The 19536-nt window shown below is 34.7% G+C and overlaps 1 protein-coding gene across 2 annotated transcripts in view; it reads right to left on the reverse strand.

Moving 5' to 3' along the window:
- LOC142238146 (uncharacterized) overlaps window positions 1–19536 on the reverse strand; it is a 404035-nt gene that overhangs the window by 280322 nt on the left and 104177 nt on the right. For both annotated transcript variants that reach the window (XM_075309706.1, XM_075309705.1), the window contains exons 5-6: window positions 9296–9582; window positions 9035–9212 (exon numbers count right to left, since the gene is read on the reverse strand). In XM_075309706.1, coding sequence (XP_075165821.1) covers window positions 9035–9212; window positions 9296–9582 — 465 coding nt within the window. The remainder of the gene's footprint in view (window positions 1–9034; window positions 9213–9295; window positions 9583–19536) is intronic.

Raw genomic sequence — 19536 nt, forward strand, 5'->3', positions numbered from 1 at the left:
AAGACCCCTGATTTCTTTTAGCGAACCAAGAAAAAACTTGTGCCCATAATGCCAAAATGATAAACAAAACACATGTCCACACATACATAAAATGCTTCTCTCAAGGCGAAAACATATGCTGTTTGTTTTTCAAATGTCTATTCTCTTGGTTCCGAATGTCTATTCTCTTTATTCAAATTAAATAATATTTAGACTTAAGCATATCAAATTTTTGGCCTTATCATAAAACAGTTTTCCAAAACAACATACAAGCGGTTTCACAGAAATTGTTCTCTATTGATTCTTTTGCTGTGTTATGTTGATATCTTTCGTCAACTCTCCCGGTTTCCATCTCTATTTCTTTCTCTATACTCTCTCTGTCGCTTGGAATAAAATATCACAACATATGTATGTTTAGTCGAAATTTGTAAATTTATATACGTTTGCATTCACACATATGATTTTTATGAAACATTCATGCCCCAAATATAATATATTCTTACATATAAATATAGATGTCCCAAACATTTAGTGTTAGTTTAGGAACATTACATGTTTGCACTTTAATATATTGTGTTTTAAAATTGTGCCCGAAGCACATTTTGTTTATATCGGAACATATGAAAAACATATTTTTCTAACAGTGTGGAAGCTATATATATATATATATAATCTGAACCGATTTTGACTAAATTTGACATGTATGGTTAGAATAATAATTCTGCTATCTTTGCGAAATTTCACGTAAATGGGACTATAACTTTGGCCCCCCTGGTCATATGCAAATCGGACGGAAGATACATATGGGAGCCATATCTAAATCTGAACCGATTTCAACCAAATTTGGCACAATTACCGATACTACTAAACGTACTCCTAGTGCGAAATTTAAAGCAAATCACGGCAAAACCCTGGATTTTGAGGCCATATAAGTTCAAATCGGACGAAAGAGATATATGGGAGCTATATCTAAATCTGAATCGATTTTGACCATATTTGGCACATACAATAGTATGGTTGAAAATACCGCTTGTGCAAATTTTGAAGTAAGTCAGGGCAAAACTCGGGCGAAAGATATATATGTGAGCTATATCTAAATCTAAACCGATTTTAACAAAATTTGACACACTTAACGATACTATTAAACGTACCCCTTGTGTAAAATTTGAAGCAAATCACGGCAAAACTCTGGTTTTTGTGGCCATATAGGTTCAAATCGGACGAAAGATATATATGGGAGCTATATCTAAATTTGAACCGATTTCAATCAAATTTACCAAGCATTGGTAGAATGTCAATTTTACCCTCTGTGCAAAATTTCACTAAGATCGGTAGTAAAGTTTGGCCTCTGTGGTCATATGAGTCTAAATCGGACGAAAGATATATATGGGAGCTATATCTAAATCTGAACCGATATTTTCCAAAACCAATAGCGATTGTCTCGACGATCGGACTTAAATTGCGAGCTGTACTTTGTGCACAAAATTACATATACAGACAGACAGACGGACAGACAGACGGACATCGCTAAATCGACTCAGAATTTAATTCTAAGCCGATCGGTATACTAAAAGATGGATCTATGACCACTATTTCTTGGCGTTACATACAAATGCACAAACTTATTATACCCTGTACCACAGTAGTGGTGAAGGGTATAAAAACATATATATGGGAGCTATATCTAAATCTGAACCGATTTCAACCAAATTGAGCACGCATACACTGTTAGAAAAATATGTTTTTCATATGTTCCGATATAAACAAAATGTGTTTCGGGCACGATTTTAAACCACAATATATTTAAGTGCGAACATGTAATTTTCCTAAACTAACACTAAATGTTTGGGACATCTATGTTAATATGTTAGAATATATTATGTTTGGGGCATGAATGTTTCATAAAAATCATATGTGTGAATACAAACATATATAAATTTACAAATTTCAACTAAACATACATATGTTGTGATATTTTATTCAAAGCGACAGAGAGAGTAGAAATAGAGATGGAAACCGGGAGAGTTGACGAAAGATATCAATATAACACAGCAAAAGAGTCAAAAGAGAACAATTTCTGTGAAACCGCTTGTATGTTGTTTCGGAAAACTGTTATGATAAGGCCAAAAATTTGATATGTTTAAGTCTAAATATTATTTAATTTGAATAAAGAGAATATACATTCTGAACCAAGAGAATAGACATTTGAAAAACAAACAGCTTATGTTTTCACCTTGAGAGCAGCATTTTATGTATGTGTGGACATGTGTTTTGTTTATCATTTTGGCATTATTTTTTCTTGGTTCGTTAAAAGAAATCAGGGGTCTTCATAAAAATAACGAAAGGGCACTATACTCTTTTTAGAGTTGGGACGGTAAAATGAAATAAGGAGGAAATAGTGAAAAATTACACAGTAAAATGTAGAAAAACAAAGTTTAGTTTCTCTTTATTAAAAAGTAGTCCACGAGGAGTTGACGGACACCATCAAATATAAAAGCGGGCATTAAGTTCGACTTTTACAGCTAAAACAATTTAAAAAGTTGATTTTCTTTAAAATGAATTATTAAAGAAAAATAAAAGGAATTTTAGAGCGATGGTGTTAAATGCTAGTAAAAAACTGTTCACTCCTAAATAAATTTATGTTTATATTATAAAATTATGTATGTATGTTTATACTCGACTCCACGTTCTTCTTTTGTTAGTTTTTGAATTCCTTCCAAATTTTAAAGTTTTGTACAAAAACAGTTTTTTATTACAAGATTGTTATTTTTGCAATAAAAAATAATATTTTATCCAAAAATCAGTCAATTTCGTTTATATCAAGCACTGTTACTGACTATAAATCTTTAATAACGCACATTTCGATGTTTCATTTAAAAAAAAATTAATATAGTATAAATATAAATGTGTAAATTAAAAAAAAAAAAAAACAAAAAAAAATGTTCGGTCGGAGCAGGGATTGAACCCACGACCCTTTGCATGCAAGGCAGACATGCTAACCACTGCTCCACGTGGCAAACAAATGTATGTTTCTGTTAAATAATGTTATGTTTGCATGGGCTCGTGGGCGCTGCAAACTATGCTATATAAATGTAACTTAAAACGATAATTATCTACTGGTGACTATAACAGCTACGTAGCCCAGTGGATAGTGTGTTGGCTTACAAACTGTATGGTCCTCGGTTCGATTCTCCGTGCAGGCGAAAGGTAAAATTTAAAAAATTTATAAAAGTGAATAATTTCTTCAACATTATTTGTATTACAGAGAAAGGTGCCAATAACTAAAAAATTTCGTGGAAGTGAAAATTACGAGTATGTTAGGGAATGAGCACAATCGTGTTTGGGAAAAATTCTTCCAAGCATATAATATTTTTGGCTCAAAATGCTTCCAAACATATAATATGTTCACATAAAACAAACATATTAATGTTTCGGCAGTATGCAATAATATATGTGCTTCCTGCAAAATATGTTTGGAACATATGTTAAAGAAGCGATTTTTTTTGAGGGTGTAGCTACAATACTAGTTCTACTCCCTGTGCAAAATTTCAACTAAATCGGAGTAAAAAATTGGCCTCTGTGGTCATATGAGTGTAAATCGGGCGAGAGCTATATCCGTGAGCTATATATAAATCTGAACCGATTTCAATCAACTTTGGCACGCATAGCTACAATGCTAAATCTACTCCCTGTACAAAATTTCAACCAAATTGGGCCAAAACTCTGGATATTAGAACCATATTAGTCCATATCGGGCGAAAAATATATATGGGAGCTATATCTAAATCTGAACCGATTTCAATCAAATTTTGCACACTTAACTATTCGACTAAGTGTTATGTTTGTACAAAATTTCAAGCACATCGGAATACAACTCTGACTGCTGGGTCCATATTAATGCATATCGGGCGAAAGATATATATGGGAGCTATATCTAAATCTGAACCGATTTCTTCCAAAATCAATAGGGTTCTATTCTGACCCAAACTAGGAACACGTGCCAAATTGGAACGCGATTGGACTTAAATTACGACCTAGACTTTGATCACAAAAATGTGTTCGCAGACAGACGGACGGACGGACGGACGGACGGACGGACGGACGGACGGACGGACAGACGGACATGGCTATATCGACTCAGGAACCCACCCTGAGCATTTTTGCCAAAGACACCATGTGTCTGTCTCGTCTCCTTCTGGGTGTTGCAAACATATGCACTAACTGTTCCACAGTGTAGTGCAGGGTATAAATATGGGAAACATTTAAATCTGAAGCAATTTTAAGGAAAGTTCGCAAAAGTTTATTTATGATTTATCGCTCGATATATATGTATTAAAAGTTTAGGAAAATTAGAGTCATTTTTACATCTATTTGACTAAGCAGTGGCGATTTTACAAGGAAAATGTTGGTATTTTGACCATTTTTGTCGAAATCAGAAAACATATATATGGGAGCTATATCTAAATTTGAACCGATTTCAACCAAATTTGGCACGCATAGCTACAATATTAATTCTATTCCCTGTGCAAAATTTCAACTAAATCAGAGTTAAAAATTGGCCTCTGTGGTCATATGAGTGTAAATCGGGCGAAAGCTATTTATGGGAGCTATATCTAAATCTGAACCGATTTCAACCAAATTTGGCACGCATAGCTATAATGCTAATTCTACTCCCTGCGCTAAATTTCAACTAAATCGGAGCAAAAAATTGGCCTCTGTGGTCATATGAGTGTAAATCGGGCGAAAGCTGTATATGGGAGCTATATCTAAATCTGAACCGATTTCAACCAAATTTGGCACGCATAGCAACAATGCTAATTCTACTCCCTGTGCAAAATTTCAATTAAATCGGAGTAAAAGATTGGCCACTGTGGTCATATGAGTGTAAATCGGGTAAACTATATATATGGGAGCTATATCCAAATCTGAACCGATTTCAATAAAATTTAGCACACTTGACTACACTACTAATTGTACTCCTAGTGCAAAATTTCAACCAAATTGGGGTAAAACTCTGGCTTCTGGGACCGTATTAGTCCATATCGGGCGAAAGATATATATGGGAGCTATATCTAAATCTGAACCGATTTCAATAAAATTTGGCACACTTGACTATAATACTAATTGTTCTTCTTGTGCAAAATTTTAAGGAAATTAGGGTAAAACTCTGGCTTCTGGGGCCATATAAGTCCATATCGGGCAAAAGATATATATGGGAGCTATATCTAAATCTGAACCGATTTCTTCCAAAATCAACAGGGATCTGTTCTGAGCCAAAACACATACTTGTGCCAAATTTGAAGTCGATTGGACTAAAACTGCGACCTAGACTTTGATTACAAAAATGTGTTCAGAGACAGACGGACATGGCTATATCGACTCAGGAGCCCACCCTGAGCATTTTTGCCAAAGACACCATGTGTCTGTCTCGTCTCCTTCTGGGTGTTGCAAACATATGCACTAACTTATAATACCCTGTTCCACAGTGTGGTGCAGGGTATAAAAAGCGAGTAGAAACCCCAAAAATGTGGAAACCGCTTTATGTACACTGTTAGAAAAATATGTTTTTCATATGTTTCGATATAAACAAAATGTGTTTCGGGCACAATTTTTAAACACAATATATTTAAGTGCAAACATGTAATGTTCTCAAACTAACACTAAATGTTTGGAACACATATGTTAATATGTTAGAATATATTATGTTTGGGGCATGCATGTTTCATAAAAATTATATGTGTGAATGTAAACATATATAAATTTACAAATTTCGAGTAAACATATATATGTTGTGATATTTTATTCAGAGAGCGACAGAGAGAGAGTATAGAGAAAGAAATAGAGATAAAAACCGGGAGGGTCGACGAAAGATATCAAATTAACACAGCGAGAGAATCAAACGAGAGCAATTTCTGTGAAACCGCTTATATGTTGTTTCGGAAACTGCTTTATGATAAGGCCAAAAATTGTATATGCTTAAGTCTAAATATTATTTAATTTAAGCCTAATTATTATTTAATTTGTGTATATTATAAAATTATTTATGTATGTTTATACTCAACCCCACGTTCTTCCTTTGTTAGAGTTTTTGAATTCCTTCCAAAATTTCAAACTTTTATACCAAAACCAGTTTTTAATTACAAAATTGTTATTTTTGCAATAAAAAAATAATATCTTAGCCAAAAGCTCAGTCCATTTCGTTTATGTCAAGCACTGTTTCTGACTGTAAATCTTTAATAACCCACATTTCGAAGTTTCATTATAAAAATTTAATATAGTATAAATATAAATGTGTAAATTAAAAAAAAACAAGTATTCACAGCAGTAAGTTCGGCCGGGCCGAATCTTAAATACCCACTACCATGAACCAAATATTAGGGTTTCCTTTGAAATTTCAGGAGGGCTTGAGATCTTGAGGACACTTCCCGAAGATAAATTGAAAGATTTCACCTATGAGGACTATATCAGATTCTGGATTTATAAGAACCATTTTTGTTTGAGTTTTAGAGGAATCATTAACATCTCTTGTAAGTGTGCAAGAAAATTATAAAATAACGTCTTGATTTGAAATCTTAAGTCAGTAGATTTTCACCCGAGAAGTAAAACATGGAAATTTTACATTGTGTTTCAAGCAATTTTCATGATCAGTGCGCCTTCTATACCCTCAAGAAGTGAAGTCGGTCTATATGGAGGCATTACCAAATGGACCGATAAAAACTTAATCCGATACACGTTTTTGTGAGCCTAAAATACCAGAATATTTACAATTTCAGGCAAATCGGATAAAAACTATGGTTTCTAGAAACCCAAGGAATTAAATCGGGAGATCGTTCTTATGGGGGCTATACTAAAATATGGACCGATACTCACCGTTTTCGGCACACCTCTTTATGGCCCGAAAATACCTCTAGATTTCCAATTTCAGGCAAATTGGATAACAACTTCGGATTCTAGTAGCCCAGGAAGTAAAATCGGGATGTCGGTCTATATGGGGCTATACCCAAACATGGACCGATACTCACCATTTGTGGCACACATCCTTATGGTCCTAAAATACCTATAAATTTCCAAATTCAGGCAAATTATATATAAACTAAGGATTCTATAAACCCAAGATGTAAAATCGGGAGATCGGTCTATATAGGGGCTATACCAAAACATGAAACGATACGAACCATTTTCGGCAAACCTTCTGATGGTCCTCAAGTACCTCTAGATTTTAAATTTCAGGCAAATTGGATAAAAACTACGGTTTCTATAAGCCCAAGACCCCAAATCGGGAGGTCGGTTTATATGGGGACCATACCAAAACATGGACCGATGCTCACCATTTTTGGCACACCTCTTTACGGTTCTAAAGTACCTCTCGATTTCCAATTTCAGGTAAATTGGTTAAAAACTGCGGTTTCTAGAAGCCCAAGAAGTAAAATCGGGAGATCGGTCTATATGGGGGCTATACCAAAATATGGACCGATACTCACAATTTTTGGCACACATATTTGTGGTCCTACAATACCTTTAGATTCCCAATTTCAGGTAAATTGGATAAAAACTGCGGTTTCTATAAGCCCAAGAAGTAAAATCGGGAGATCGGTCTATATGGGGGCTATACGAAAACATGGACCGATACTCACCATTTTTGGCACACCTCTTTATGGTCATAAAATACCTCTAGATTTCAAATTTCAGGCAAATTGGATAAAAACTACGATTTCTATAAGCCCAAGACCCCAAATCGGGAGGTCGGTTTATATGGGGACTATATCAAAACCTGGACTAGCCCATCTCCGAACTTGACCTGCCTGCAGACAAAAGACAAGTTTGTGCAAAATTTCAGCACGATTGCTTCATTATTGAAGACTGTAGCGTGATTACAACAGACAGACAGACAGACAGACGGACAGACGGACATCGTTATATCGTCTTAGAATTTCTCCCTGATCAAGAATATATATACTTTATATAGTCGGAAATCGATATTTCGATGTGTTACAAACGGAATGACAAACTTATTATACCCCCGTCACCATTCTATGGTGGTGGGTATAAAAAATGGTGTTTGGTCGGAGCAGGGATTGAACCCACGACCCTTTGCATGTACGGCAGACATGCTAACCACTGCTCCACGTTGCCAACACATGTATGTTTCTGTTAAATAATGTTATGTTTGCATGGGCTCGTGGGCGCTGCAAACTATGCTATATAAATGTAACTTATAACGATAATTGTCTACTGGTGACTATAACAGCTACGTAGCTCAGTGGTAGTGTGTTGGCTTACAAACTGTATGGTCCTCGGTTCGATTCTCCGTCCAGGCGAAAGGTAAAATTAAAAAAATTATAAAATTGAATAATTTCTTCAACATTATTTGTATTACAGAAAAAGGTGCCAAGAACTAAAAAATTTCGTGGAAGTGAAAATTATGTTAGGGAATGAGCACAATCTTCTTTGGGGAAAATTCTTCCAAGCATATAATATTTTTGGGCTCAAAATGCTTCCAAACATATTATATGTTCACATAAAACAAACATATTAATGTTTCGGTAGTATCCAATAATATATGTGCTTCCTGCAAAATATGTTTGGAACATATGTTAGAGAGGCGATTTTTTTTGAGGGTGTATGTTAAGGCCGGTGCAATGTTCGATTTCCACAGCAAAATCCCAAACAAAACCAAAAAATGCGGAAAATTAGCGAAATTTCTCCATTTGTGGTACTTTGTCATTTGCATTGTAAATTAAGAAATTATTAATTAAAATTATTTGTGTGAATTTATAACGCAAACACGGATCATATTTTTGTTCCGAAAATATACAAAGGAGTAGCAGATCAATTGCCCAAGGAAAAATAAAATGTTAATTTTTTTCTTTAATAAGTGAAAAAAATTAATTATGTATAATAAATTTTCTTAAATTTGTCTTTACTTATTTTTTGATTCGGCGTGATGTCAGCGTTTGTAAATTTTTACAATTTTCTAAAAATGATTTAAATTTTCTAAAATTAACAAAAAATGTTCTTGCTGGTGGGTTCACTGTTTTCTCAGTGTGGCATTTACCTTTTTGAGAAGCCTTTCCTTCGGGACTCCTTTCGCAATATTCAATGAAGGTTTCCAGTTGTAAATCGTATTTCTTTTGGAATTCTTCGTTGATACATTTTTCAATCTGCGATGAATATTTCAAGCGCATTTCAATATCCAAAGGTCTTTTATGAACCATTTCGAAATACTCGAGAATCTATGGAGTAAAAACCAAAAAAGCAAACATATATTAAATTCCAGAAATTATTATGGAAAATTATAAAAAATTGCCGTACTTACCTCTTTGTCTAATATTCCGGTACTATTAGAGGAGTTTTCATTATAATCATTTGCTTCGAGAAATGGCATACATTTCTCTAGACACACGCCAAAGAATAGTTTATCATAATGATAATGAAATTTGTGCATTTTATGAGCTGCAATTCTTCGCCACAACTCGGACGAATTATCAGGTAATATCTGAGCATAAACCATACAGTAGGTAGATGCCACAACAGATGTGGCATTAAATAAACACATATCATAATCATCGAATGTATAAAGTGAAGGAAGCTCTTGTTTGGGATCTGAAAATAAGTACAGATAAAAAGAAATAAGCACGAACGAGTGTTAAAATTGGTCTAAAGCCTGAATAAACCAGTGAGTAAAGTAGAAAGTCGGGCGGGTCCGACTATATCATACCCTAAACCACCCCTACTGACTTAGTAAACATAAGCATTTGTGGGGTATCATTGGTATAGGTTTTGGTGAACATAAAGGGGGGTACATGTTTACGGGTGTCTTGTCACAATCTAAGCAGAAATGTCTAATATTAGGAACTATATCTAATTGTACAATTATTTTTCGAGCTTTATGGACAGATATAGATTAAGGAACATGGTTAATAGAGCCATTGAAAAGAAAACGCCAGATACAAATCTATACACGCCTGGACTGTACATGTTTCGGTTCGGGCGAATGAACCTTTCCACAGCCTTTAGTATAGATCTGGCTGGGAGAGATAACTCAATTTTGGGCCCTTTATGCTAACTCCTTATGGGGAAAACATTTGGGAAATTTCCTCTTACAAATTGAATCACCTTTTCTCCCACTGTACATCATCTTTTCATATAACTTACAAGTCCCTTAATCTTATTTTTATTTCGTTTTGTTACATAGTAATGCAACAACACGAAATTTATTTTTAGAAAGCTAATTTGTTAGAATTCACCTAAGTGGTGAACAGTCGAACAATGCTTATTGTTTCTACAGTCAACTACAACATGTGACAATTTACAGAAACTGGTTTCCAGGATACAACAACAATTCTAACGCGTACATTAGTCGTGTTTTTCCTAGTTTTACGACGGGCTCATCGTTGCTTATTATATTTCATGTTAGCCTGATACCGAAACAGGCAATTGACGCACATTGGGGTTTTTGATACCAAAAATGGGAATTAATTGAAAAATGAAATTTAGGAGAACCGAAAAATTTTTATAGTCGGTAAAAGTACACAAAATTCCACATCACTAGCGCAAAAATTGTGTCTTTGACAAGTACCGTTGTGTCACTATATATGTTTGAAGTTGGAGTTATTTTACGTTTTCCTTGCGTGCGATATAAATGTAAATTATTGGTGTCTTAAAAATTAGTTTTGAGTGTTTTCTAAAGCGATAATTAAAACAAGTATATACAGCAGTAAGTTCGGCCGGGCCGAATCTTAAATACCCACCACCATGAACCAAATATTAGGGTTTCCTTTGAAATTTCAGGAGGGCTTGAGGACTTGAGGACACAACCCGAAGATAAATTTAAAGATTTCACCTATGAGGACTATATCAGATTCTGGATTTATAAGAACCATTTTTGTTTGAGGTTTAGAGGAATCATTAACATCTCTTGTGAGTGTGCAAGAAAATTATAAAATAACGTCTTGATTTGAAATTTTAAATCTGTTGATTTTCACCCGAAAAATAAAATCTGGAAATTTTACATTGAGTTTCAAGCAATTTTCATGATCAGTGCGCCTTCTACACCCTCAAGAAGTGAAGTCGGTCTATATGGAGGCATTACCAAATGGACCGATAAAAACTTAATCCGATACACGTTTTTGTGAGCCTAAAATACCAGAATATTTACAATTTCAGGCATATCAGATAAAAACTACGGTTTCTAGAAACCCAAGGAGTTAAATCGGGAGATCGTTCTTATGGGGGCTATACTAAAATATGGACCGATACGCACTATTTTCGGCACACCTCTTTGTGACCCGAAAATACCTCTAGATTTCCAATTTCAGGCAAATAGGATAAAAACTTCGGATTCTAGAAGCCCAAGAAGTAAAATTGGGAAATCGGTCTATATGGGGGCTATACCAAAATATGGATCGATACTCACCATTTTCGGCACACCTCTTAATGGTCCTAAAATACCTCTAGATTTCCAATTTCAGACAAATTGGATAAAAACTACGGTTTCCCAAGACCCCAAATCGGGAGATTGGTCTATATGGGGGCTATCCCAAAATATGGACCGATACTCACAATTTTTGGCACACGTATTTGTGGTCCTACAATACCTCTAGATTTCCAATTTCAGGTAAATTGAATAAAAACTGCGGTTTCTATAAGCCCAAGAAGTAAAATCGGGAGATCGGTCTATATGGGGGCTATACCAAAATATGGACCGATACTCACAATTTTTGGCACACATATTTGTGGTCCTACAATACCTCTAGATTTCCAATTTCAGATAAATTGAATAAAAACTGCGTTTTCTATAAGCCCAAGAAGTAAAATCGGGAGATCGGTCTATATGGGGGCTATACCAAAATATGGACCGATACTCACAATTTTTGGCACACGTATTTGTGGTCCTACAATACCTCTAGATTTCAAATTTCAGGTAAATTGAATAAAAACTGCGGTTTCTATAAGCCCAAGAAGTAAAATCGGGAGATCGGTCTATATGGGGGCTATACCAAAACGTGGACCGATACTCACCATTTTTGGCACATCTCTTTATGGTCATAAAATACCTCCAGATTTCAAATTTCAGGCAAATTGGATAAAAACTACGATTTCTATAAGCCCAAGACCCTAAATCGGGAGGTCGGTTTATATGGGGACTATATCAAAACCTGGACCGATATAGCCCATCTTCGAACTTGACCTGCCTGCAGACAAAAGACGAGCTTGTGCAAAATTTCAGCACGATTGCTTCATTATTGAAGTCTGTAGCGTGATTACAACAGACAGACAGACAGACAGACAGACAGACGGACAGACGGACATCGTTATATCGTCTTAGAATTTCTCCCTGATCAAGAATATATATACTTTATATAGTCGGAAATCGATATTTCGATGCGTTACAAACGGAATGACAAACTTATTATACCCCCGTCACCATTCTATGGTGGTGGGTATAAAAACGGAATGACAAACTTATTATACCCCCGTCACCATTCTATGGTGGTGGGTATAAAAATAATAATGGAACCTTCATCCTCAGGTTAATAAGATTATTTTTGTGTTTTTTATTTTTATATTTGACTTGTGTTATTATATGAAATTTAGTTTCGCTCGTAAGTCTTTAAATTAGAGGATTTCGAGAAATATGTCGACAAATAGTTGTGAATAAAGCCAAATTAAGTAAAAAGTTTATTTTTTCTAAAACAATAAACTCTTTTGAAAGCATAGATGAAAAAGTTGTCTGCACTTTTTTGCACATTTTGAAATTAAATGGAAATACATTTTTCAACCACTGATACTATATGTCCCCAACTGTTCACAAATATTTATTACTTGGAGCAGAAATAATTAACCACGCTTTACTTCCAATTGGACAGTTGTCGGAAGAAGCGCAAGAAGCTACACTGTTAGAAAAATATGTTTTTAATATGTTCCGATATAAACAAAATGTGTTTCGGGCACAATTTTTAAACACAATATATTTAAGTGCAAACATGTAATGTTCCTAAACTAACACAAAATGTTTGGGACACATATGTTAATATGTTAGAATATATTATGTTTGGGGCATGAATGTTTCATAAAAATAATATGTGTGAATGTAAACATATATAAATTTACAAATTTCGAGTAAACATATATATGTTGTGATACTTTATTCAAAGAGCGCCAGAGAGAGAGAGAGAGTTAGTATAGAGAAATAAATAGAGATGGAAACCGGGATGGTTGAATAAAAAGATATCAACATAACACAGCGATAGAATGAAATGAGAGCAATTTCTGTGAAACCGCTTGTATGTTGGTTCGGAAAACTGTTTCATGATAAGGCCAAAAATTTTATATGCTTAAGTCTAATTACTATTTAATTTGAATATTAGAATGAGTATTCAAAATAAAGAGAATATACATTCGGAACCAAGAGAATAGACATTTGAAAGAAAAAACAGCATATTTGTATTACAGAAAAAGATGCGAAGAACTCAAAAATTTCGTGGTAGTGAAAATTATGTGAGGGAATGAGCACAATCTTCTTTGGGGAATTCTTCCAAACATATACTATTTTTGGACTCAAAATGCTTCCAAACATATAATACGCTCAGATAAAACAAACATATTAATGTTTCTGCAGTATCCAATAATATATGTGTTTCCTGCAAAATATGTTTGGAACATATGTTAGAGAAGCGATTTTTTTTGAGGGTGTAGAAACAAAGATTTTAAAAATTTTAGAGAGTATTTTTTGCGAAAATGTTCTATGGAAAAGTCAAATGAAGAGATATTTAAAAGACTGTTAATTAACATACTTCGGATCCAGTTATATCAGAAATGAGAAATTAAAAGAGAAGAAACCCCACAATTTGCCTATGGAAGCAATTCAAATGTTGATATTTGAGTCAAATCTTGATGGTGATCAAAATGCCAGTGTTGATGATAATGATACATATAGTAATTTTACTGACGATGTAATAATTGTTAAGAATCAGATCAAAAAGCAGATATTCATTCTCTTTTTTTTGTTGCAAATTAACTAATGGAAAACAAATAAAATGTGGACTAAAAAATATTTAAAATTTGATTGGTTTTATGTCTTTTAGTGAATTTGGCGAAAAAAAGTTAAAACTATAAACAGGGAAAGCTACTTCGAATTAATTCCCACTTTTGACATCAAAAACCCCACTGTGTGACGTCCAAATGCATTATATCTAATTATACAATTATTTTTCGAGCTTTATGGACAGATATAGATTAAGGAACATGGTTAATAGAGCCATTGAAAAGAAAACGCCAGATACAAGATATAGTTTATTTTGCACTAAAAGAGTTAGTATGCCACTAATATTGAGTCCATTATTAAACAAGTATATACGGCCGTAAACAAGTATATACGGCCGTACGACCATGGATCGCGTAGAAACTTCTACGAAAGGCTGTCATCCACAATCGAATTACTTGGGTTGTTGTATCTTAAAACTTCTTAACATCTTTTCTAAATTGTGAGTTAGTCCATACGTGGTATATATTAGACAAAAAAGTTATGTATAGGTAAGTCTACAAATAATTTTTGTGTGATTGGGGATCGATTTATCTGAGGGCTATATATAACTATAGACCGATATGGACCCAGTTAGGCATGGTTGTTAACGGCCATATACTAGCTCAATGTACCAAATTTCAACTGACTCGGATGAAATTTGCTCCTCCAAGAGGCTCCAAAACCAAATCTCAGGATCGGTTTATATGGGAGCTATATATGAGTATGGACTGATACGAACCAATTCCTGCATGGTTGTTAAATATCATATACTACCACCACGTACCAAATTTCAACCAGATCGGGTGAATTTTGCTTCTCCAAAAGGCACCAGATGTCAAATCTGGGGACCGGTTTATATGGGGGCTATATATAATTATGGACTGATAGGAACCAATTCCTGCATGGTTGTTGGATACCATATACTAACATCACGGACCAAATTTCAACCGAATCGGATGAATTTTGCTCTTCCAAGGGGCTCCGGAGGTCAAAGCTGGGGATCGGTTTATATGAGGCTTATATATAATTATTGACCGATATCGACCAATTTTTGCATGGGTGTTTGAGGCCATATATTAACACCATGTACCAAATTTAAACTGAATCAGATGAATTTTGGTCTTCCAAGAGGCTCCGGAGGTCAAATCTGGTGATCGGTTTATATGGGGGCTATATATAATTATGGACCGATGTGGACCAATTTTCGCATGACCATTAGAGACTATATACTAACATCATGTACCAAATTTCAACCGGATTGGATGAAATTTGTTTCTCTTAGAGGCTCCGCAAGCCAAATCGAGGGATCGGTTTATATGGGGGCTATATGTAATTATGGACTGATGTAGACCAATTTTTGCATGGTTGTTAGAGCCCACATACTAAGACCATGTACCAAATTTCAGCCGAATCGGTTGAAATTTGCTTCTCTTAGAGCAATCGCAAGCCAAATTTGGGGGTCCGTTTATATGGGGGCTAGACGAAAAAGTGGACTGATATGGCCCATTTGCAATACCATCCGACCTACATCAATAACATCTAGTTGTGCCAAGTTTCAAGTCGATAGCTTGTTTCGTTCGGAAGTTAGCGTGATATCAACAGACGGACGGACGGACGGACATGACTCAGAATTTCACCACGACCCAGAATATATATACTTTATGGGGTCTTACAGCAATATTTCGATGTGTTACAAACGGAATGACAAAGTTAGTATACCCCCCATCCTATGGTGGAGGGTATAAAAAGAGGAAATCGGTCAATTAGTTGTGGGTAATAAATCCAAATGTCTGCAAATAGGGCAATAGATTTATGTAAGAGCTACATGTAAGTCTAAATAGGATCGGCTAGTACATTAAAATTTGAAATTTGAGTAACATTGGTTAATAAATAAAAGTATTATGGTCAAATTTGGGAAAATCGAGCGATGCATATATATGGGACCTATATCTAAATCTGAACCAATTTGTATAATATTTTGCAGGTACGATTGATACCACAGAAGGTCACTTTGTGTAAAATTTGAGTACGATCAGTTAATAAATGAGGCCCCTATGGTCAAAAATAAAGTTATTAGGGGCAAATTTATCAAAATTTATCTAAATCTGAACCGATTTCGATGGAATTTCGCACATACAGTAAGAGCTATAGAAGATTACATTTAGCCAAATTTGAGTACGATCGGTTGATAACTAAGGATTTTACGGCCAAATTTGACCAAATCGGGCGATACATATATATGGGAGCTATATCTAAATCTGAATCGATTTCGATGAAATTGCGTACATACAGTTAGAAGTTCAGAAGATTATATTTAGCCAACTTTGAGCACTATCGGTTGATAAATAGGGGTTTTACGGCCAAATTTGGCAAAATCGGGCGATACATATATATGGGAGCTATATCTAAATCTGAACAGATTTCGATTATTTTTGGAACATATTGTCAGTACCATAAAAGACTAGAGTAAGCCAAGTTTGAGTAAGATCGCTTATTAAATAAGGTTTTTATGGCCAAATTTGGGAAAATCGGACGATACATATATATGGGAGCTATATCTAAATCTGAACCGATTTCGATGAAATTTTGCAGACTTAAAGGGTGATGAAAAAGTTTACTATGTGCAAAATTTGCTGACGATCTGTTTGAAAAATAGCGCAACTTGACTCCATTTGTCGAAATCGGGCGATACATATATATGGGAGCTATATCTAAATTTGATCCGATTTCTCCCAAATTCAATAACGTTCGTCCTTGTGCCCAAAAAACTACCTGTACCAAATTTCATCCAAATCGGTTAATAATTGCGACCGAAATTCTGTGAACAACAAATACATGGACGGACGGACGGACACCAACCGCTAGATCGACTCAGGAGGTGATTCTAAGTCGATCGGTATATATTTTGTGGGGTCTAAAATCAATATTTCTGGTAGGCACATTTTTTGGCCGATCAAACTTATTATACCCTGACCACTATGTGGTTTAGGGTATAAAAAATTAAAAATAACTGAGATTATATGATAGTCTAAACCAAAAAATATGTTAACATTTCTTTTCTCGATTAATATTTAAGCTAAGGTCTCAGTTTTTGGAGCAATCTGGTTGGTTCCACAAAAGTAAATAATAGAGAAGGTTCAGTGGTTAAGACTAGAAGTGCCCATATGTAATAGGTACTTTTAGTTAAATGTGGTATCACAATGGACTGAATAGTCTAAGCGAGCCTGAAATTTAATCGGGCTGCCACTTTAACCTAACCTAACCTAAGGTCTCAGAGGTTTCACAAACATTGCAGGTCGGATAGTATTGCAAATTAGCCATATCGGATCACTTTTAGGTACAACCGACACCCAGATTTGGATGGTGGAGCCTCTTCGAGGAGAAAAATTCATCCGATCCGGTTGAAATTTTGTACGTGTTGATAGTCTATGGCCTCTACATGCAAAGAAAAAAAACAACGTTCGGAAAACGTGTACCGAAAACGTTTTTCTGTTGTTAGAATTTTTTTGAATTTCTTCGAAAATTTTAAACTTTTATCATAAAAAAATCGTTTTTTACAATTTTTATACCCTTCACCACTACAGTGGTACAGGGTATAATAAGTTTGTGCATTTGTATGAAACGCCAAGAAATAATTGTCATAGACCCATATTTTAGTATACCGATCGGCTTAGAATTAAATTCTGAGTCTATTTAGCGATGTCCGTCTGTCTGTCTGAATATGTAATTTTGTGCACAAAGTAGAGGTCGCAGTTTAAGTCCGATCGTCCTCAAATTTGGCATAACGTCTTTCTTCGGGTCGATGACAATCACTGTTGATTTTGGAAAAAAAAAATCGGTTCAGATTTAGAAATAGCTGCCATATATATCTTTCGTCCGATTTGATCATAATTCATGTATTTATGAACCGAAGTTCTTCAAATTTCGTACATCTGAATGTTTCGCCAGTCCCGTAAGATCTGCAAAATATGAGGTAAATCGGTTCAGATTTATATATAGCTCCCATATATGTTTTTTGTCCGATTTGGACTTATATGGCCCCAAAAGTCAGAGTTGTTCCCTGATTTGCTTAAAATTTTGCACAACGAGTACGTTTAATAGTATCGTTAAGTGTGCTTAATTTGGTTAAAATCGGTTCCGATTTAGATATAGCTCCCATATATATCTTTCGTCCGATTTGGACTTATATGGCCCCAAAAGTCAGAGTTTTGCCCTGATTTGCTTAAAATTTTGCACAACGAGTACGTTTAATAGTATCGTTAATTGTGCCAAATTGACACCCAGAGAAGGAATATGATCACCTGAAAGATGTTTTAAGAGCAAAATTTTATTTTTGGGTGGTGACCATATAACATGGTTTTCGCAACCATGTTATTTTCTCGGAAATCATGTATCTGATTTCGGCAAGCAGGTTATATTTGATGAGAAAATAACATTTTAGTGACAAACATGTTACATGGTCACCATACAAAAATAACATTTTGCTCTTGAAACATGTTTGAGGTGATCATATTCCTTCTCTGCGTGTAGTTGAAGTCGGTTCAGATTTAGATATAGCTCCCATATATATCATTCGCCCGACTTGAACTAATATGACCACAGAGGCAAAAGTGTTACTATGATTTACGTGAAATTTTGCAGAGGGAGTAGAATTAAACTTGAAACTTTGCACAGGGAGTAGAATTAAAATTCTGCATATGCGTGCCAATTTTGGTTGAAATCGGTTCAGATTTTGATATAGCTCCCGTATATATATTTTGCCCGATTTTCCGTCATATGACCACAGAGGTAAAAGTTGTAATCCGATTTAGGTGAAATTTTGCACAGGGAATAGATTCAACATAGTAACTATGCAATTTGATTGAAATCGGTTCAGATTTCGATATGGATTCCATATATATGTTTTTTCCTATTTAGGCAAAACTGACCGAAATACCCACATTGTCCTTATCAAATCGTCACTGCTAACATAACTGGTTTACGCTGAGAATCTTTTTTCCCAACGGAGCTTGTACACTTCAGCCTTTTTCTAAAAACTCGATTTCTTTATAAAAAGAAGTTAAAGACTTGAGTTGATATATACTGAGCTGTTCAATGTAAGACTGACTTTATTTCAATTTCTTCGCTATCAAATAATTTACATTCATTTCATTTTACTTTATGATGTGTACCGTTTCTTTTTATGATGGTAAGCAATCCTTTGTATATTCAATTCTTTGTATATTCAAACCATGTCAATCCAAAAACAATTGTTCAATGCAGTAATGCGCGCAAAAAACCAGTATTTTATTCGCATTTCTTTTCGTCTATTGGTTTTGCTCTCATTAGTTCATATATCCCTAGTTATTATTGCGTTTGCATTTGCTTTTGATCGTTGATAACTTTATGTTTTTAATGAGAATAAATGTATGCAAAGACAGTGTAGACAATTCATTTAAATACAGAGAATTCAATAGTTACAATAATGAAAAATTAATAAAAAGGCCGCAACATAGTCCCCCCTTGTAAGCTCCTTACAACTTCAAAGAGCT

This window comes from Haematobia irritans, chromosome 5 (assembly GCF_050003625.1).
Source record: "Haematobia irritans isolate KBUSLIRL chromosome 5, ASM5000362v1, whole genome shotgun sequence".
NCBI classification, from domain to species: domain Eukaryota; kingdom Metazoa; phylum Arthropoda; class Insecta; order Diptera; family Muscidae; genus Haematobia; species Haematobia irritans.